The sequence below is a fragment of the Staurois parvus genome, unplaced genomic scaffold (assembly GCF_062004578.1).
Source record: "Staurois parvus isolate SC_StPar_1 unplaced genomic scaffold, SC_StPar_1.0 ptg001111l, whole genome shotgun sequence".
NCBI classification, from domain to species: domain Eukaryota; kingdom Metazoa; phylum Chordata; class Amphibia; order Anura; family Ranidae; genus Staurois; species Staurois parvus.
Window position 1 is genome coordinate 1013121 of NW_028318907.1, and position 23009 is coordinate 1036129.

Genomic DNA, 23009 nt, shown 5'->3' on the forward strand with positions numbered 1-23009 from the left:
GAAACTTATAAGTATAGCCTGTTGCCATCTCACAGGTCTTCTACATCTTGACCCCATATCTGGCACGCTTGCTGGGGAGAAATTGTTTGAATGCAAGGCGGGCAGAAAAATTAATGAGGGACTCATCAACGCAGATGTTTTGCTGGGGAGTATAGACATCTGCAAATTTTTTGTTACGGTGATTTACGAGGGGCTGAATTTTGTGGAGCCGGTCAAATTCAGGGTCACCCCGAGGATGACAGTGTATTGTCGCTAAAATGCATAAAACACATTATACTATCATATCTATGCCTGGCCATGGCAGCAGAGAACACGGCATATGATGAATCGGGTCTGCGGACCAATACAACCGCAAATTCATTTTCTTAGTAATGCCCATGTTGAGGGTAAGGTCCAAACAAAATGTAAATATGGAAATTATATATCTTATTTATATATATATAAATATATATATATATATGTATGTGTGATTTCGCACACCTGTGCCACCCTGTAGTAGTATTTCTGCTATAGGGCGGTCACAAAGCAGTTACAGAAGCGGTTTGCATTACGGCGCTACGTTACTTTAACTGACAATTGTGCGGTCATGCAACGCTGCAGCAAAATAAAATTTACATCCCTTTTTTTTCCCACGAATTGAGCTTTCTTTCGGTGGTATTTGATCTCCTGTGCATTTTTTATTTTTTGCGCTATAAACAAGAAAAGACTGACAATTTTGAGAAAAAAAAACAATATTTTGGACTTTGTGCCATAAAATATGTCCAGTAAAAAAATATAAAAATCTAATTTTGTCACAAATTTAGGCCAAAATGTATTCTGTGACATAAAAATCCCAATACGTGTAAATTAATTGGTTTACGTAAAATTTATAGCATTTACAAATGGCGGTATAGATACTGTAATTTTTTTTTTTATACTAATAATGGCGGCAATCAGTGACTTATAGCGGGACTGCAGGACTGCGGTGGACATTCTGACACTGGGGAGGAACTGACTTGGTGTCACTGACATCCCCAGTGACACCAATACAGTGATCAGTGCAAAAAAAGCACTGACACTTTACTAATGGGATTGGGGAGGAAGGGGTTAACATTTGGAGGATATCAAAGGGTTATATGTGTGATGGGAGTGTTTTACTAGGGGGCAGGGGGTGTGTGCTTCACTGTAAGCACACTGATTGCGATGGCTGTGCTCAGCCATCCCGATCAGTGTGCCCAAACTGACAAGGAGGAGGTCTGCATTGTAAACAATGCAGCCCTCCTCCCTGTCGGTGTTTACCAGCATTCACCGGGCTCCAGTGGGTAATCACCGGCCAGGATCCGGTGATCAACACTCGGGCCCGAGATCGGCAGCGTGGGTAGGGCGGTCACGCGCCTCGCTCGCGCCCCCCTATTTGGAAATGCGAAATCACAGATATATATGTGCCCGCTCTGCCACAGTAAATGTACTGTGGGAGGGCGTTAAGTGGTTAAAGCGGCAGGGTCCGGGAAGACCAGATATAGTGAATGCAGGGTCCGGGAAGACCAGATATTGTGAATGCAGGGTCCCGGGAGACCGGATATAGTGAATGTAGGGTCCGGGAAGACCAGATATAGTGAATGCAGGGTCCGGGAAGACCGGATATAGTGAATGCAGGGTCCGGGGAGACCGGATATAGTGAATGCAGGGTCTGGGGAGACTGGATATGGTGAATGCAGGGTCCGGGGAAACCAGATATAGTGAATGCAGGGTCCGGGGAGAGCGAACATAGTAAATGCAGGGTCTGGGGACAGCGGATATAGTGAATGCAGGGTCTGGGAAGACCAGATATATTGAATGCAGGGTCCTGGGAGAGCGAATGCAGGGTCCGGGAAGACCAGATATAGTGAATGCGGGGTCCAGGGAGAGTGAATATAGTAGATGCAGGGTCCGGGGAGAGCGGATATAGTGAATGCAGGGTCCTGGGAGAGCGGATATAGTGAATGCAGGGTCTGGGGAGAGCAGATATAGTGAATGCAGGGTCTGGGGAGACTGGATATAGTGAATGCAGGGTCTGGGGAGACTGGATATAGTGAATGCAGGGTCCGGGGAGAGCGGATATAGTGAATGCAGGGTCCGGGGAGAGCGGATATAGTGAATGCAGGGTCCGGGGAGAGCGGATATAGTGAATGCAGGGTCCGGGGAGACCAGATATATTGAATGCAGGGTCCTGGGAGAGCGAATATAGTGAATGCAGGGTCCTGGAAGACCAGATATAGTGAATGCAGGGTCCGGGAACACAAGATATAGTGAATGCAGGGTCCTGGGAGAGCGAATATAGTGAATGCAGGGTCCTGGGAGAGCGAATATAGTGAATGCAGGGTCCTGGGAGAGCGAATACAGTGAATGCAGGGTCCTGGGAGAGCGAATACAGTGAATGCAGGGTCCGGGGAGACCAGATATAGTGAATGCAGGGTCCGGGGAGACCAGATATAGTGAATGCAGGGTCCGGGGATACCTGATATTGTGAATGCATGGTCCGGGAATACCTGATATAGTGAATGCAGGGTCCGGGGAGAGCGGATATAGTGAATGCAGGGTAAGGGGAGAGCGGATATAGTGAATGCAGGGTCCGGGGAGACCAGATATAGTGAATGCAGGGTCCGGGAAGACCAGATATATTGAATGCAGGGTCCTGGGAGAGCGAATATAGTGAATGCAGGGTCCTGGGAGACCGAATGCAGGGTCCGGGAAGACCAGATATAGTGAATGCGGGGTCCGGGGAGAGTGAATATAGTGAATGCAGGGTCCTGGGAGAGTGGATATAGTGAATGCAGGGTCCGGGGAGAGCGGATATAGTGAATGCAGGGTCCGGGGAGAGCGGATATAGTGAATGCAGGGTCCGGGGAGAGCGGATATAGTGAATGCAGGGTCCGGGGAGAGCGGATATAGTGAATGCAGGGTCCGGGGAGAGCGGATATAGTGAATGCAGGATCCTGGGAGAGCGAATATAGTGAATGCAGGATCCTGGGAGAGCGGATATAGTGAATGCAGGGTCTGGGGACAGCGGATATAGTGAATGCAGGGTCCGGGAAGACCAGATATATTGAATGCAGGGTCCTGGGAGAGCGAATATAGTGAATGCAGGGTCCTGGGAGAGCGAATGCAGGGTCCGGGAAGACCAGATATAGTGAATGCGGGGTCCGGGGAGAGTGAATATAGTGAATGCAGGGTCCTGGGAGAGCGGATATAGTGAATGCAGGGTCCGGGGAGAGCGGATATAGTGAATGCAGGGTCCGGGGAGAGCGGATATAGTGAATGCAGGGTCCGGGAACACAAGATATAGTGAATGCAGGGTCCTGAGAGAGCGAATATAGTGAATGCAGGGTCCTGGGAGAGCGAATATAGTGAATGCAGGGTCCTGGGAGAGCGAATACAGTGAATGCAGGGTCCTGGGAGAGCGAATACAGTGAATGCAGGGTCCGGGGAGACCAGATATAGTGAATGCAGGGTCCGGGGAGACCTGATATTGTGAATGCAGGATCCGGGGAGACCAGATATAGTGAATGCAGGATCCGGGGAGACCAGATATAGTGAATGCAGGATCCTGGGAGAGCGGATATAGTGAATGCAGGATCCTGGGAGAGCGGATATAGTGAATGCAGGATCCTGGGAGATCGGATATAGTGAATGCAGGATCCTGGGAGAGCGGATATAGTGAATGCAGGGTCCGGGGAGAGCGGATATAGTGAATGCAGGGTCCGGGGAGACCGGATATAGTGAATGCGGGGTCTGGGGAGAGCAGATATAGTGAATGCAGGGTCCGGGGACAGCGGATACCCCAAACATGGGGTAATAATGTTTAATATGACAGTTTTCCTAGAGGTTCACAGCTTACCATTTATGGGCATGACAGCTTAGGGTGGAGTTATCTTTATTTTCCACTAGATGTCAGTAGAAGGTGGTTGAGGATCGCTATACCAAATAGAAGCTGGTTTGGCCCCTTTCTCACCAAAGTAGTAGCCGAGTATGTCTGTTTGCATTTAGAGATGGGATAAGGGCGTCCTTCCCTTCCCCAAGATGGTGACGACTGCCTAAGATGGGAGGAGTCGAAGCGTATATATCGCCGGCCGCAGTGTGACAGACGCATCCTTTCAAAAACTCGTGATGACGAAACGCTTCAGAAAGTGACGTCAGACTTTACCGGAAGTGTCGTGGCGGCCACCTTGGATGAGGTCTGGACTGTTAATAGGAAATAGTGAGCAAGCCTGCACTACCTGTCAATCTGGGAAGGTATATGGGCTGACAGGTGTTACACCATTCAGACCACGTATTGATGTTTGGCGTGGCACGGATTCACAGTATATGAAGGATAGCTGACCTCAGTGTCAGCAGGATCCTGGAACACGAGATTTTGTTTAAATTAAGCCTGCACTACCTGTCTATTTGGTAAGGTATATAGATTGACAGGTGTCACAGGATTTGTCATTGCACTGTATGATCACCAGTTGATGTGTGGCGTGGCACGTATTCACCGAGTATGGAGGAGTGTTGAATACACAAGCGAGTTTCTACTTATTCTGGGTAAGGGTAGGAGCTCCAGTCACTGGATGTACATGTGATCACTGTGAACACTTTGATGTACACGCACTATTATCATCTGCGCCTACGGATAATGCACTATGTTTAGTTTATTTATTTTGAGGTACTAAGAGTAGAAGAAGACATATTGGTTTGAGGAATCTTGAGAATTGACGGAACACTAAGAACTGGTGGACTATAAGAAGACTCCATCAGGGTGTATGGAGAAATTTTATATATATATATAGCTGGACATTGGGGTATTTTGAACTTATCATTCACAGTGACCGATATTGTCTGTATCAAGATCTGAAACTTTCAGGGTGGAAGTATTATTGTAGCAGTCAAAGGGTTATTGTATCACTGGAATTTCAGTTAGGTGTGGTTTTGTTATATAAAATTCCTTGGGGTGTCTATTTTCCAAAATGGGTCATTTGGGGGGGTTTGGTGCTATCTTGACATTTCAGGGCCTCCAAAACTGTGATAGGTAGTCTGGAAGTGTAATAAGGAAATAAAGCCCTTTAAAAACCTGAAGGTGCTTATTGGATTTTGTGGTCCTGTACTTAGCAAGACTGCCAAAACATCTCTCACATGTGGTACCCCCATACTTGGGAGAAGTAGCAGAATGTATTTTGGGGAGTAATACCACATATACCCATGGCATGTGTGAGCAATAAATCATTTAAATGAAAGTTTTGTGTAAAAAAAAAATATAATTTTTTTTGTCATTTTCCAAAAACTTGTGGGAAAAAAATAAATTCTTCTATTGATGCAACATGCCTCTCAGCAAATAGTTTGGGGTGTCTACTTTCCAAAAAGGGGTCATTTTTAGGGGTGGGGGCATTTTATACACAGCATTAGAAGTTTATGCCACACATCACTCACTCTTCTAACCACCTGAAGACCAAGCCTTTTCTGACACTTTTTTGTTCACATGAAAACAATCTGTATTTTTTGCTAGGAAATTACTTTGAACCCCCAAACATTATATATTTTTTTAAAGCAGACACCCTAGTGAATAAAATGGTGGGTGCTGCAATTTTTTATGTCACATAGTACTCGCGCAGCGATTTTTCAAACACAAATTTTTGGAAAAAATAAATTTTTCTACTTTTACTGTACAAAAACACAATATATTGGCCCTGTGCAATAGCGACAAACTGCATACATTTTTAATATCCATAGGCAATGCTTTAAAAGCCTTTACAGGCTACCATTTTAGATTTACACAGGTGGACTAGTGCTAGAATTACTGCCCTTGATTTGAAGTTCGCGGCGATACCTCACATGCATGGTGCAACCGCTGTTTACATACTGGCACGGGGTCAACGCTTGCATTGACAGGTATTCTTTTTGAGAAATCTGGGGTCTATCAGACTCTAGATATCTCCTCTGCCCTTACATCATCCTATCTCACCAAGATCGGTGTGAGCAGATGCTTTCCCAATTTACAAATGGTGCTGTTTATATCCTGTGAATCTGAAGTGATGAAATGCTCGTAGCTTCCAATTTCTTAGACTATAGAGATGATTGGAGCCAATCCTTTTTGTTGTGTAAAATACATCTAGCCCAGTCATATTCTGGCCTGGTCAATAACGTGAGAATACACCACATACGGTGTGTATATATATATATATATATATATATATATATATATATTACAGTATTCCTACACTCAACACCAGCTGCTTTGGCAATTTGGATGGTCGTGTCTGCGTGAATGGAAGACAGGATGAAAACATCCTGTTTGTCCTTCCACTTCACTGCGAGCAATTCCTCGTTTCTCAAGTAGGATTTTTCCTCCTTTCTAAGACGGGTCTTTACAAGCCGTTGGGCGAAAACTCAGCGATTAGGTCGCACGGTGCCACATGCATCGATTCCAAGATTGTATAAATAGTGGCACGCTTGTATAAAAATTGTCCACATATAAGTGGTACCCCATATAGAAAAAGATTGACACCAAATCCCAAACTTTCTCTGTTCCCCATGTAGTCTGGGCATCCAGGGGGCTCCACATGACTATCTTTTCCCTCATAAATCCAAAAATTACATGTATAGCCTGTTGCCCTCTCACATGTCTTAAACATCTTGACCCCATATCTGGGGCAGCACAGTGGCTAAATGGGTAGCACTTCTGCCTGGGAGCACTAGGGTTGTTGGTTCAAATCCCAACCATGGCACTACCTGCCTGGAGTTTGCATGTTCTCCTTGTGCCTGCGTTGGTTTCCTCGGGGTACTCATTAATGGCTGTATATTGAGTTATTTTGAGGGGACAGCAAATTTACACTGTTTTACAAGCTGTTCACTCACTACTTTTCATTGTAGCAAAGTGTAATTTCTTCAGTGCTGTCACATGAAAAGAGAGAATAAAATATTTACAAAAATGTGAGGGGTGTACTCACTTCTGGGAGATACTGTATATGTAAAGTGCTGTGTAAATTGAAAGCGCTATATAAGTACCTGCAATAATATCTGGCACACTTGCTGGGGAGAAATTGTTTGAATGCAAGGTGGCCAGAAAAATTAATGATGGACTCATCAACAGATGTTTTGCTGGAGAGTATACACATTTGCACATTTCTGGTTAGGGTGATTTATGAGAGACCGAATTTTGTGGAACCGGTCAAATTCAGGGTCACCCCGAAGATGACAGACTGTATTGTCGTTGAAATGCACAAATCGCATTATATTCTCATATCTATAATTGGCCATGGCAGCAGAGAACACGGCATATGATGAATTGGGTCTATGGACCAATACAACCTCAATTAATTTTTTTTAGTAATGCCCATGTTGAGGGTTAGGCCCAAAAAAATCTTTAAATTCAGAAACTATTGCTTTTCCATGAAAATAGTCTGGCAATGTTTGAATTTTGGTTGGTGGCGATAAACTGTTGTGCATATAAATTGCTTTGATCCACAATCAATTCATACAGATCTTCCGTGAAAAATATATCCAAAAAATCAAGGGAAGTAGTTCAATTTGCTGTTTCCACCTGAATTCCAGGTTGGGCAGTGAATGGGAGAAGTATGGGTGCTAGAGAATTTGTGGGCTGCCAATCAGGATTTGCAAGCACATCCGGAAGGACACTAGGGGCTCTATGGGCCTGTGTGCTCATTCTTGGTGGCTGCGGGACACTACTTGTGCTAGCCACCGCACCACCTTGTACTGCACTTATGGGATTCGCCACGTCAACAAATGGTCGGGAACGCCTGACCTTAGCAGGGACCTCTTCTCCATCGCCTGAACTATCTGTCAGGGTGCCGCTGCTGTCTACAGGTTCGTATTCTGAGGCGGATTCTGTCAGTGAGGCTTCCCCTTCGCTCTCATCTGACATGCTCAGAATCCTGTAGTCCTCTTCACTAGTGTACCTCTTGTTAGATATTTTGGCCACTAAATTTATAGGTACCTAGTACGACTCGTGGGAAAGAACACCTGGCTGTCAAGGACTGCTTGAACCACTACAAAAACATTTACCTGCAAGTGCTAGCACAGATCAGGTCTGATTCTGTGAACACTGCGGTTTTGTGTGCAATGTATCAACTGACAGTGAGAAGGAAAAGGATACAGCGCCTCTAAGTGTAAACTGTGTGGTGCTATTTAATAAGAAGGTAAGTATACCAACTTGCATCTTGGATAATAAAAACAGGCTCATAGGGAGGTGATGTAAAAACTCCAGAAAGTGTTGAGAGACACTATGCTCATCTTTGCCCCCTTCTATTAGGTGACGGTGTTCACCAAACCTGCAGCTTAGGGTACGTATGTATAGGAGGCCACACGGGTGCCTGAGGCAGTAAACAACAAAGGTGGATGAGCAATTGTAAAAATCTGTAAATTTGTGATATTTCCCTTTGTGGTGGAAACCCTTTTGGCCATGTTGGATGAAGTGGCATGTTTTACAGTGAGCTTTCCAACATTGAAACACACCAATAATGGGGGTAGACAATACGGAGGGTACATGGTTGGTGTCAGCACCTGTGGTATTGAGCTCTATTGATCCTCAACTTGGGGTTCCCCAGGGCGCGGAGTCTAAGCCCCAGCTGAGGTGGAGGAGACCAATAGCGGGAGCAGGGTACCATCGGAGAAGACAAAGGGAATCCAATAGGCATGCCGAGGTCAGGACAGGCAAAGTGGCCTAGTCTGAGCACGTCTTATATAGACAGGCAAACAAGGAGGTGGGACAGGAAGTGATGGAAGGGAAGGAAATAAAACCCAGAGGACAGCAGACGATGCCCATAGATGAGCACAGACACACATGAGAAGGGATCAAAAACAGGACTGCAGCAAGAAAGGTAAGAACAAAAACAAAACTGCAGTCTAACATGTGACAGTTGGACTGAGCTGATTTCATTTTACTGGGAGTTACTTTATTCTTTAAATTAGGGGCTTTTTTGTAGGTGATGATGGGTTTGGGGGAATAATATCTTGCATATGGGGATCTTGTAGCAGGATGTTCCAGTGTTTTCTTAGGATATTTCTCATTTTTTTGATGTTTCCCATGAAATCTGGTGGTAAATCTTACTGCATGGTGGGGGTCCTCTACAGATCTATTATTTTTGGGTTTGCCAGACAGATAAAAGGTGTAGGCTTTGTCTACAAGTTTGTCAGGATACCCTTTTTCAGCAAATTTTTTCTTAAGGGTGACACTTAATTCCTTGTAATCTGTTAATTTTGTGCAATTCTGACGGAGGCGGCAAAATTGGCTTTTTGGAATGTTGTTTATTCTGGTGGGGTCGTGACAACTCTGATAGTGCAGATAGGAGTTCCCTGAGGTGGATTTGGTGTACTTTTTAGTTATCACCTGACCATTATCATGACAAAGCTCTAGATCTAAAAATGCAAGGTGGTCTAGGTTTCTTTCGGATGTAAAATGTAAGCCAAAGGGATTGTTACAGTGGGTGACAAAATCATCAATGAGGGATGGGGACCCGTCCCAGATGATGATAATGTCATCTATATATCTGCCAAAGAAAGTAAGATTGGCCATGAATGGGTTGTTTTGCCAAATGTACAGGCGTTCCCAATAGCCCATAGCCAGGATGGCACAAAATTTCTGCCCATGGCAGTCCCTTGTAGTTGGAGGAAAAAATTACCATCGAAATTGAAGTAACTGTGTGTCAGGCAAAAATCAGTAGCCTCTAATATGAGATTATCTGGTAGAAGGAACCTTTGGAGTGGGAGGGAAAAAAATTGATTTAGGTCTCAAATTAGTGCTTGATGGGTGGAAAAGTTGCTAGATGTTGGGTAAGTAAGTCTAATTCGTAAACTTGTTTGTCACCATGAAGTTGTTGGAGTATAAGAAGGATGTCTAGATCAATGTCAGATTGTAAGGCAGGAGATAATGGGACAGGGACATCAGTATCGACAAAGCGGAATCCGTCTTGTGGGACTGGATATGGTTATACCTTTTTATAGTAAGTCGTCTAATAAATTTATTAAGATCCTTAAATAATGTAAATGATTGCAACTAATGGCGAGAGCAAAATTGAGGCCACGTTTAAGGAGGAAGGCTTCATCTGGCAAGAGGTTATGGGAGGGGAGATTGAAGATTTTTAGTTTGCAAATTTTCGCCAGACTTCTGGGTTTCTTTTCATTTTTGTCCCCCTCTGCATCCTCTTTTACGAATTCTTTTAGGTTTTTGTTTGGAGGGGGACTTAGGGATAAAAAAGACAGAGGCGTGGGGGTGAGATTGGTCTCATGTGATACCCAAAAAACTGGATATTTTCCACACAACCCATCCATCTTCACCCATGGGCCAGACATTCAGGACAATGGAACTACTGCCTCCAATGCCACCTACCCATTATTTATAATTGAGCCCAATCTAAAAAAAAAAAAAATGTTGTCATTTTCTAAAACTTGTAAAAAAAAAATACATCTTCCATGGACTCAATATGCCTCTCAGCAGATAGCCTAGGGTGTCTACTTTCTGAAAAGGGGTAATTTGGGGGTGTTTGTACTGTCCTGGTATTTTAGCACCTTAAGAAATGTGATGGGCAGTCAGAACGTAAAAGCTGTGTAAATTCCATTATCTATACCAGCAATGGGCAAACTACGGCCCGCGGGCCGTATACGGCCCGGCGGACCTTTTAATCCGGCCCGCGGATGTGGCTGTCAGGATGTGTGTAGGCGGGGCAGCGTGACGACGGTGAGGGGAGGGGAGCTAGGCTCCTCTCACAGTCCGCCCTGAAGACCGGAACGGCGCGGGAACACGGCGAGAGGAACGCACAGAGCAAAGGTAAGTGAATTGACACGGGGGGACTTGGGGACTTAATATGGGGGATGAATTACTATAGGGGGGATGAATTACGATAGGGGGGATGAATTACTCTATGGGGGATGAATTACTCTATGGGGGATTAATTACTATGCTTACTATGGGGGAATATTACTATACTTACTATGGATGACACATACACATCATTCATCTACTCTTGGTCCGGCCCCCGGGTCCAATATATGAACCCATTGCGGCCCTCAAGTCAAAAAGTTTGCCCACCCCTGATCTATACCATAGTTTGTAGACGCTATAACTTTCACACAAAGCAAAACTAAAGACATGTCGCAAAATATATTTTGGCCTAAATTTATGGCGAAATTTGAGTTTATAGGATATTTCTTATATAACAGAAATGAGAAAATATCAAATTTTTTTGAATTGTTTATAGCACAAAAAAAACAGAGGTGATCAAATACCAGCAAAAGAAAGCTCTATTTGTGTGAAAAAGACATAAATTTAATTTATGTACAGTATTGTATGACCGCGCAATTGTCAGTTAAATTAGTGCAGCTCTGTGTAGCAAAAAATGGCGTAAAATGCAGTATCTATACCATAGTTTGTAGACGCTATAACTTTAACACAGAGATTTGGTGACACGGAAACCCCTAGAACGTTCACTTCAGGAATAGTTCCATTACGGGACTTTAACGAAATTGTATTTCTAAGTAATGATTGAATCTGTCTCAGCCTGGAAGCTGCTAACTGATATGACTGGTTTGGTTATGCCTATTTAGTTATATACCTCCTCCTTCCCCCATTCACCTCCCCCCCCCCCTCTTCCCCCCCCCTTTTTTTTTTTTTTTTTCTTTCTCTCTCTCTCCCTCTACCTCTCTCTCTCTCTCTCTTCATCTGTATTCGTCCCCTACGTCCCTCCTCGCCCCACTATGATATTTTTTCTCATACTCTTCCTCCATTCCCTTGCTCATTTCATTCCCATCTCTTCTTTCTCTCTTTTTCACCTCTTTACCATATTCTAACTAACTATATTTTTCATAAGGTACAGAGTACTTACAGACACACAGGTGTAACAATACTCCTCCAATCTAATCTATAATGTTCAAGTACGGAATCCTAAGACATATATGCCTTGAGTTGACACGACTATTGCTATATACCTCACTGTCCTGTTTCTTTAGATCTCCCTACACAAGGACTATTGTACCCCGTATTTCTATAAATTACTTACTGCTAACATCATTGCTATGGGTATATACGGTGCCTTCCCCTTAGGACTGTATTTCAGGTTGAGCTACGATTTACTTCTATGTCCTGAACCCGTCTGCGTTACGGGAGAACATGCTTAAAGACTTGCGCGGACTGCGATCCGTATTTGTTTATGACTTGTTATGCCTTTCATATCTCAATAAAATTTCTTGGAAAAAAAAAAAAAAAAAAAAAAAAACTTTAACACAGAGCAATCAATATACACTTATTTTAACAAAAACTTGTAACAGAATACATTTTGGCCTAAATTTATTACTAACTTTGCGTTTACTTTATATATTTTATAGCTGAAATTAAAAAAACATTGTTTTTTTTTTCAAAATGTTTGGTCTTTTTTTTGTTTATAGCGCAAAAAATAAAAAGCGCACAGGTGATCAAATATCACTGAAAGAAAGCTCTATTTGTTCGAAAGGACGTAAATTTCATTTGGGTGCAGCGTCTAATAGCTAAAAAGGCCTGGTCATTAAGGGGGGTAAATCCTCAGGAGGGCAAATGGTTAATCAAACATTATTTTTTAAGATTGTGTTTTTAAATGGATGTAGTATATCTATTACTCTTTTTATATTAAATATTTGTTTTAAAAGTAAACGTCTATTACAGGCGCAGCAATGACTAAAGATGCAGAGACCCTGATGGCTTTCTAAATGGTTAGCACTTCCGCCTGGCAGCACTAGGGTTGTTGGTTCAAATCCCAACCACTGCACCACCTGCCTGGAGTATGCATGTTCTCCTTGTGCCTGCGTGGGTTTCCTCCGGGTACTCCGGTTTCCTTCCACACTCCAAAGACATGCTGGTAGGTTGATTGGCTCCTGTCTAAATTGGCCCTAGTATGTGTATGTATGAATGTGAGTTAGGGACCTTAGATTGTACGCCCCTTGAGGGTTAGGGACTGATGTGAATGTACAATATATGTGTAAAGCGCTGAGTACATTGATAGCGCTATATAAGTACCTGAAATAAATAAAGGGACAGCACAGCAGAAGCTGTATACCTTCAGACTCTCTGACTGTAACTCTGTAACCTGAGCAGACACAGAGGAGGCTGCCATTGCTAATTTCCTTCTAAAAATGCTGTTCGGTGGACCTTTTGTCTTCATTCCAGAACAATGAAGAAGTGCACAGACCAGATATGACCTCACTGACTTCACGCTTGCCTCAAAAAGTATTGAGAGAGCCAGGAAACCGGCATTTTCAGATGTTGGTCAGCAATGACACCTCTGTACTTATCTCAGTTCAGGTTTCTATTAAGTATGAAATTCAAGCTCTGGCAGTTACTGTAGGAGTATACAAGCCGTTAGAGGAATGCCCAGGAGACAAAGAAGCATTGAGTGATAATTTTGCCAACATCCGCTCTGGGACATGTATACATTCTTGTCTCTGACATTTTCCTTTCCTCTAAGCGCCTTCAAGGCTAAACTCCAGAAATATTTAAAATACACAAACTAATGAAGATTTCTACTCATTTATACGTCACTGAGTAAATGTAAATACCTGAACTTGGCCTTGTATCAGCCTCTGGTAATCCCTTTACAATGGAGCTCAGTCTGGGACAGGGAGACGCAACACAGGAAGCCAATTTGTTGTCTCATGTGCTGACAAGAAGCATGCTGATAGGAGGAGAGAACAAAGTGAGAGATAAGATCTTAGGCCTACTGCTTCTTCTTTTATTGACCTTTCACAAGCTGGGGGAAAGACAAGACCTGTAATGACTAGCACAAGTCCGATGTCCTGGCACTAGAGAGCAATGAGTCCATGTTTGCCCTGGAGGAAAAGAAGTAACATTGTGGGGAGCCAGAAAATCTTGCTGGTGGGGGTTGCAGGCCTCAGGAGGGGGTGGCTCACTGGGAGCTCCCATCTTTCAGGCCCTTTATATAGCTGCTGTGTGTGTTGATGTTCTCCATGTAACATACAAGCCGCATACAATGACTTCCATTCACTCTGAGCTCTTCTACAAGAACCATGTGATGTGTTGTGTTCATCTGTGACTCCATTATGTTCTCTCTGATTTTTACACCAATAAGAATACATATCAGATTTTTTCTTTATCTCTAATGTCTGATCTCTGTATTGTTTTTAGGAGTTGGGCAGAAATTCATGTCAACCAAAGTTCCTGTGCTCTATGTTTTAATTGGACCAGCAATATCAGTAACTCAGATCATCATCCTTGGTGCTCTTCTGGCTGCATGTGGTAAGTCTGATTTTCTACCAACTCTACAGAATTTCTATCAATAAGAAAACAAGGCAGAATCTGACAAAAGGAAAATCAATATTTCAAAGAACAATTCCAATCCTACAAGATTTCTGCTGCTAATAGTACAATGTGTGTGTATTCTTGTATATTCTAAGAAGGATGAGGAAAGGCTACATCCAAAAAAATGCCTCAATTGTGTATAGAAGCCGGCAGATTGTGCCACCATTTTCATTTTTCCTGGCTTGGCGTTCTTAAGCTGGCCATACACTAGTAGATTCTTGAACAAATATTCTCAAAGACATTCATATGAAAATTCTCAGAACATTCGATGACTTGATAAATGTTGTTCGAAAGTACTTCAAAATGTTGCTTGCTTTTACCATTCGATATTGGAATGAGTGGAGTTTCCAAGCAGAAACCATATTCCCTGTTACAAATTTGTTTGTTCAAGAATTTTCCATCTTGCACCTCCAGATTTTCTTGTCACTTAGGTTGAAAACAAATATTGATTTGACCCCATTAATGCTTTGAAAATCGTACCAACATTCTTAAAAAAAAAAGTCATGTCTACTAGTGTATGCTTTGCTTGGTCTTCCTGTTGTTGATTTTAAATGATATCTAATCCCCCACCCAAAAAAAAAATTATATATATTTATTGTAGCTTACCAGCCCTTAGATGTGGTGGCTACATCAGTTTCCTTTTTCCATTTTTTTTCCTGTTATTTTCCCATGGTGATCCTGCAAATAACACACTTCCTGCTGTCACTTCATGTCTACACTCATTTCTCCATGGTATCTATTGAGGGAGCCATGGTTGTCACACAGGTTGGACCATAATCATGTGTGCCTTGTTTATCTCCACTACATAGTGGGTTGATGGATTAGTAGTTTGCACAATAGACGTACGGCTCTTTGTGCTTTTTTTTTTTAACAGCTTCTAAAGGAAATGACAAGGACTCCGAATATTCAGAAAGGTCAAAAGGTATTTTCACAATTTGTACCACTGAAATTCAAAACAGATACACAGTGACCCAAATTTACTAAAGAAGTAGAGCATACTCACCTTTAAAGGGGGTTTTTACTTATGTTAGTGTTAAGAAAATTGAAAGAAAATTGAAAGAAAATGGATTTCTGCTTGAACATGATTTGATGGCTCCCCACTGAATGATGCGGCATGTCTGTATCTACTCTCAGATGAAATATTAGTTTTAGGTGGACTGACCATTTATTGTGTCCCCATAAAAATCCTGAACACAATGGAGAGTATTGAGGATTCCCTTAATAGAGCCATTCACCAATCGGCAATATATTTGTAATAATATGAATTTTCACTCATGAATTGGAGAGTCCTTTATTTTAGATTACTTGTATTCTCTCCCTGCCATGGCAGGAGGTTCAGATGTAAGACCTTACTAGAGGTTGTCCTTCTAGTGCCTGAGCTCATTGATAGATGTCAAAGCTGAGAAAACCTTATATAACAAAGGTAATGTCAGGATTTTATGAATGTAGAACTAACCCCACATTCACATCAAGCCCAATTTTTCAGGTGCGATTTGCTAGACATCTGATACAGATGTCTATGCAAATCGCACCAAAAGTAGTGCATGTATTACTTTTTAAATCGGTGCGGCTCCAACCAAGTCGGGACCGCACAAATATGACCGCTCTAACTGCGGACAATAGGGTGCGACGTGGCATGCGATTTGCAAGTCATAGGTCATGCAAATCGCATGCCAAGTCGCACTAATGTGAACGGGGTGTAAAAACCTTTATTAATTAACAGGTTACCCGCCTCTAACCCACACACCCCCAGCAGCCCAGACAGTGTCAGTTATTACCTCTGAGCTCTGACAGTCTTTATGGGGACCTTACAGGGGGGGAATAACAGAACTCAGCACACACACCCATTACTGAGAGCAGTATAACTAATTAGGAATGGAGATTCAGGTACATATATATATACCAGTTTTTGGTTGTTGTTTTATTGTAAAGTGTATATATATAGACATTTTTTTAATTTTTAGAGGCAGAGTAGAAAAGAGTTAAAACCTGTCAGTTTACTTTTTTTTTCCACCTGTGTCCCATTTGGGGAGATTTCCCTTCAGTTCCTGTCAACAGAGATGCAGAAGGAAATGAGAGAGGAAATCTCTCCACAGTGAGGGGAACTACCCTGGTAGGCAGTAGTTACCTGAACAGACAGTTCCATTGTAAGATTTCCCCACACTACTGCTCTGGTGACAGCTCAACAATGATACATTCCCAGAACTTTCTGTCCCAATACCAGTGTTACCAAGACAAATGGATAGGGTGAATCACCCCATACGGGATGTGATAGACAGCAATAAAGACTTGGTAGATGTTCTAACCCCTTGCCACTCTATCCACAAAAAAAGTAAAAAAAGAACATTGACTTTTTATTATATATATATATATATAAATACTTAAATGTTTACTGGAGGTGACGCAGCCCTTTATCAGTATTGCTATTCCTACGATCTGATAGGACCTTTCACCTCTATATACTAAACAAGCCCCGCTTTGCTGACATTTAGTTATACAAATGATTAGTTGTTGTTTGATATTTCTGTTTGTATTTTTGTAATATCTTGTTTTCTTCTAATAGTATTGTAATTTTCTAATAACATTTGTCTGTTAGTTAATAAGTAAACGAAATGGCTGAAATAAACAATCTATTTGTAGGAGAGACACCTGAACCAAAAGTGGTAAAGGGTTCACCAGCTGCAGACTGTGAGGATGACTGGGTCAAATACAGGGGAAAATGTTACTATTTCTCAGACAAGATTGATACATGGAGGAACAGCCAGAACTTCTGCCAATCACACAATTCATCCCTGGCCATTATTGATAATGAAGACGAAATGGTGAGTAATAATAATCCCATCTCCACCCACCTCAACATGATCACAATATAGAATATTATCCATTATACTAGAATACAACTGACCACTGGATATAATATTACAATTCTATTACACTCTATACATTATTATTATTATACAGTATTTATAAAGCGCCAATAGCTGTACATTACAAAGGGGGACAGAACAATACAATACAATGCAAAACATGAGGGGATTGAGGGCCCTGCTCTTTGGAGCTTACAATCTAGGAGGGAGGGGGTGGTGGCACAGGAGGAGATAGCTGTGGGGGATGAAGTGGTAGGAGGAGTGGAGGAGGACGGTCAAATTAGCAGGGGGTGGGGTAGGCTTCCCTGAAGAGATGGGTTCAGGGTGCGCCTAATGGAGAGGAGAGTAGGTGATAATCTGATGGGTTGGGGCAGGGAGTTCCAGAGGATGGGTGACACCCTGGAGAAGTCCTGGAGGCGGGCATGGGAGGAGGAGACCAGGGAACTAGAGAGAAGGAGGTCTTGTGAGGAGCGGAGTGTGCGTGTTGGGTGGTACTTGGATATTAGGTCGGTGATGTAGTTCGGAGCAGTATGGTGGACAGCTTTGTACGTCAGTGTTAGGATTTTGAATTTGATCCGTTGGGCAATCGGAAGCCAGTGGAGGGATTGGCAGAGGGGGGTGGAGGACACTGAGTGGAGGCCAGTGGAGGGATTGGCAGAGGGGGGTGGCGGAGACGGAGCGGTTGGAAAGGTGAATGAGTCTGGCAGCCGTATTCAGGATGGACTGAAGCGGGGATAGCCAGCGGCAAGGCAGGCCAGTGAGGAGGGAGTTGCAGTAGTCGAGTCGTGATATGATGAGGGAGTGGATGAGCTGTTTAGTGGTTTCTGGGGTTAGGAACGTGCGGATTTTGGCGATGTTGCGGAGGTGGAGTCTGCATGAGTTTGTTAAAGATTGGACTTGGGGCTGGAAGGATAGGTTGGAGTCCAGAATGACACCAAGTACTCTGGCCTGCGGGGCGGGTTTGATGGTGGCGTTGTTGGATGTGATGGAGAAGTCAGTGGGGGGGGGGGTCCGGGCTGGGGGGGAAGACAAGAAACTCGGTTTTGGAGAGGTTCAGTTTAAGGAAGTGGAGCGACATCCAGTCTGATATGTCGCTCAGTTGGTGTGTGATTCGGGCGGAGACCGAGGGGGTGAGGTGGGGGGTTGAGAGATAGATTTGTGTGTCGTCAGCATAGAGGTGGTAGTTGAAGCCGTAAGAGTGTATGAGTTGGGGAGGAGGCGTAGATGGAGAAGAGAAGGGGCCCGAGGACAGAGCCTTGAGGGACCCCAACAGAGAGGGGGAGTGAGGGGGAGCTTGTAGCATTATATACATAGAACACTACACCCCCAACATGACCCACCACTGGACATAATAATACAATTCTATTACACTCTATACATAGAACACTACACCCCCAACATGACCCACCACTGGACATAATAATACAATTCTATTACACTCTATACATAGAACACTACACCCCCAACATGACCCTCCACTGGACATGACCATAATACAATTCTATTACATTTTCCAAAATGGAGGTGCTGACAAAGGTAATGGACAGTAGAGAATGCACTCGGTCATTTATTAAGTGGCCAGTGTTTTGTTGAGACAGCAGACATGGCTGATTGCACGTGTACAAAGGTAATCATGGGGCCTTGTACAGCGTACCTGACAGGGCTCGCCCCACAGGGGCTTAAATATATGGGGTCACCACTGGAGAAAGAAAAAAACTGAAAGGAAAAAAAGGCAGCACACATAGCACACTATGATGAATTGTGAGTGTGGAATAATTGTGCTAACAGTGGAAGGAGCTTAAAACTTCAGCCTATGTACAGAGTGCAGGGGTCAAAAGGTTGTATTACTACCTCGATGGGGCCTGCTATGGCGGGGCTGCCTGTACCCCCTACTGGCAGTGCTACATGTACAAACTTTGATAGACATCATTGCCTGCAGAGCCTACCACCATGTCCTGCGCAACCATCATTTTAACCCCTTGATGCCGACGTCACACAAATATGCGGTCTCACAGAACCGGGCTTTTTTCCGTGGGGGCGCATATTTGCATACCTATCTGCTGGGAGCGCGCCGCACAGCACGCTCCCAGCACAAAGACTGTGGTGTCACTGAAAGCCCCGGGTCCAGTTCTAATGATCGGGACACGGGACTCCCAATTCCGGGTCACATGATCAGTCACTGTCCGGTCCGGCCCCCTTGTTTTTTTTTTCTCTCTATGAATGGAAGAGAGAGATACATTGTATCTCTCTAACTCCTGGCATAGAGGGGAAAAAAAAGTTTGTTTTAAAAAAAGAAAAAAAAGAAAAATAAATATTAAAAAATAAAAGAAAAAATACCTAGACCAAGGTTCGATCTAGTTTAGTGCCAGGGTGTTTGGGTCAAGGTCAGGGTCAAAGGTCATGGTTAAAAAAAATTGGTGTCAGTGTTTTAGGTGAAAAAAAAAACTAAATGCGCACTATTGTTTCTGGGCTGTACTCCGGGTACAAACAACAAATAACATCCACATATATGGTATTGCTGCAATCGTCAAGAGCTGGAGAATTTATTTTGTATTGTTCTTTGGTGGTAGGTTATTTTTTGTTTTACTATTTATGGCCAGTTTTCCTTTGATAATAAAAGAAAAATCAAGAGATATCCATTACCATTTACCACCAAATGAAAGCCCAAATTGTCCTAAAAAAACGTGGTATAATCCACTTGGATGTACAAAGTAGTTGTGATGATATGTATGCTTTTACTAACATATGTCAACGTTGCAAAATTGTGCTTAGGCATTTAGACTTGTTTTGCCATTGGGAGTGATGGGGTTAAAGAAGACTGCATTTGTCAGGTCAGGCACTGATGTCGGGGGAGGAGGCCTGGATCGCAGTCTCTGCTCTAATTCATCCCAAAGGTGTTCTATGGGGTTGAGGTCAGGACTCTGTGCAGGCCAGTCAAGTTCCTCCACCCCAAACTGGCTCCTCCATGTCTTTATGGACCTTGCTTTGTGCACTGGTGTGCAGTCATGTGGGAACAGGAAGGGGCCATCCCCAAACTCTTCCCACAAAGTTGGAAGCATTAAATTGTCCAAAATGTCTTGGTATACTGACGCCTTAAGAGTTCCCTTAACTGAAACTAGGGGGCCAAGCCCAAGTCCTGAAAAACAACCCCACACCATAATCCTCCCTCCAAACTTTACACTTGGCACAATGAAGTCAGGCAAGTACTGTTCTCCTGGCAACCGCCAAACCCAGACATGTCCATTGGATTGCCAGAGAAGTGTGATTCGTCACTCCAGAGAACACGTCTACACTATTCCAGAGTCCAGTGGTGGCGTGCTTTACACCACGGCATCCGACGCTTTGCATTGCACTTGGTGATGGAAGGCTTGGATGCAGCTGCTCAGCCATGGAAACCCATTCCATGAAGCTCTCTATGCACTGTTGTGCTAATCTGAAGGCCACAAAGTTTGGAGGTCTTTAGCTATTGACTCTGCAGACAGTTGGCGACTTCTGTGCACTATCAGCTACAGCATGCGCTGACCCTGTGACCCATGTGACGTGGCCTACCACTTGGTGGCTGAGTGGCTGTTGTTCCCAGTTGCTTCCACTTTGTTATAATCCCACTAACAGTTGAGCGTGGAATATTTAGTAGCCAGGAAATGTCCCGGATGGGCTTATTGCACAGATGACAACCTATCACAGAACCACTTCTGGAGTAACTGAGCTCCTGAGAGAGACCCATTCTTTCACCAATGTTTGTAGAAGAGTCTGCATGCCTAGGTGCGTGATTGTATACACCTGGGGCCATGGAGGGGATTGGAACATCTGAACCTGATGATTTGGAGGGCTGGCCCAATACTTTTGCCAGTATAGTGTATTCCTGTTGTCATTGTTAACATATTACTGTGCTCACACCTATTGGTCTTCTCAGAGATCACACAGATAACTCCTACAGTTCAATCTAATTTAAAAAATAAAATACTTCCATGTGCAATATGAGTTATGCAACCCATGTCCATACATGATGCCATTCAGCCATGATGAATTCATCATTAAAAACCAATGGTAAGGGGCGGGCCATTGCCGGGACTATGCTAAATACGAATTCATTATCATTGGAGGTCATTCACACAGGAAGTTGGATGGTTTAGTTTAGCTGCCACCCCTTCTTAGGAACATATCGTGGAACCCAGCGTGTGCAGGGATAGGAAAGGGCCACCTGTGGATAGAGGAGAGGACTATGTACATGAGGAGAAGGAACAAGGTGAAGATGTTCACATATAGATGGCAGGAACTGACTAAATTTCAGTGTGTGGTTGCCCCTGCTTGGCAGAAGTCATTTGTTTGATTGACACCTGTCAATGGGCAAGTTAGAAAACTTTTGTTGATTATTTTCTGCAGTTGTTGATCAATTTATTCTGACAGTAGCAAGTTTTGCCCCTCAGAATACAATGTACCGATGGGCGGATTCCTCCATCCACCTCATTCGTGTGGATAGAGGAATTTGTCAGGTTTTTTTTTATGGTTCATCCCACTGATTGAAGAAAAACGTCTTTAGGCTGCAGTTAGCTTTAAAGTTTTATGGATAACTATTGTGTACTGTATAGATAAGTGTAAAGCACCATGGGAATCGAGTCCAGTTCAGTGCAATGTTCTAATTTCTAATTTCATTTATTCATCTTTCTATCTTGCAGAACTTTTTAAATCTACTGAAGTCTAATGCATACTGGATTGGACTGAGCAGGACACAAAATGATTCAGGCTGGGTCTGGACTAATGGAACACTCTACCCAAAACCAATGTAAGTTCCTCTCCTCAAATGTAAGATCAGCTTCACCTAAAACCAATATTTCAGGTGTTGTTCTACATTAGCCCATTGAATCATCCCTCCTTGTACAACATATTTCATGCAGACCTGTAGCCACAGCGCTGTGCCATAAATAATTACTACTATGGCACAGACTTGCAATCAATTCTAATTAATTTTACGATTGTGTTATGTTTTTTGTTTTTTTTTTTTGCAGCAGCAGTGGTTTTGGATCTTTTTTATGTGGTTGCACAGTTTACGTTGTGGATTGCACTCTTGCTTTATCCTGCAGGGGGGGGGGGGATTCAATATTCTGTTTCAGTTTAGAGTTGGGGCAAGTCTTTGCTTATCCTCCCCAGTGCATTGCTAATTGAGCAGTGAAACCAATACACAGTCATTATTATTACACCTACTGGTCCCGTCTGGCACTGGTGGGGGACACATTGTACTGATTTACTAAAACTGGAGAGTGCAAAATCTGGTGCAGCTTTACATAGAAACCAATCAGCTTCCAGGTTTTATTGTCAAAGCATTATGGAACAAGCTGAAGTTAGAAGCCGATTGGCTGCCATGCACAACTGACCCAGATTTTGCGCTCTCCATTTTTAGTAAATCCACCCCTGTATCTCCTCTGCTAGAGAGCGGCTTCATATGCCTTCTGAGAACAGGGCTGCTGTTCGCTAGTTCCCCTTCTACAGCTATTTTTTTCATTTTTTGCACACATGTAACAGCAATTTTGGCTATACTTCCAACCTCCAGAACATTATATATTATCTGAAAGCAGAGGCTTCGCAGAAAAATAAATAGTAGTTGCAATTGTTATGTCATACAATATTTGAGCAACTGTTTTATATTAAGAAGATAATACACTGAAATGAATTTTATTGTACCCAGACACAATGTAATCCACAATTTTTGTACATAATAAAAGATGAGGTTGTTTAGAGTGAATAGATACCAAAGGTGTCAAGCCTCAGAACTGTGTGCGCCTGCAAAATGCCAAAACATGATGGAACCCAAAATTATCAATAGGAGACGCTTTAAAAACATTTACAGATTA

At 43.2% G+C, this 23009-nt stretch overlaps 2 protein-coding genes across 4 annotated transcripts in view; one reads left to right on the forward strand and one right to left on the reverse strand.

The window, feature by feature from the left end:
- Positions 1-23009, reverse strand: part of LOC149440130 (C-type lectin domain family 2 member B-like) — a 344322-nt gene that overhangs the window by 280275 nt on the left and 41038 nt on the right. The gene's annotated exons all lie outside the window — the stretch shown is intronic.
- Positions 1-23009, forward strand: part of LOC149440131 (C-type lectin domain family 2 member B-like) — a 194889-nt gene that overhangs the window by 168347 nt on the left and 3533 nt on the right. The window contains exons 3-5 of the mRNA XM_089658903.1: positions 14120-14230; positions 16934-17115; positions 21837-21943. Coding sequence (XP_089515029.1) covers positions 14120-14230; positions 16934-17115; positions 21837-21943 — 400 coding nt within the window. The remainder of the gene's footprint in view (positions 1-14119; positions 14231-16933; positions 17116-21836; positions 21944-23009) is intronic.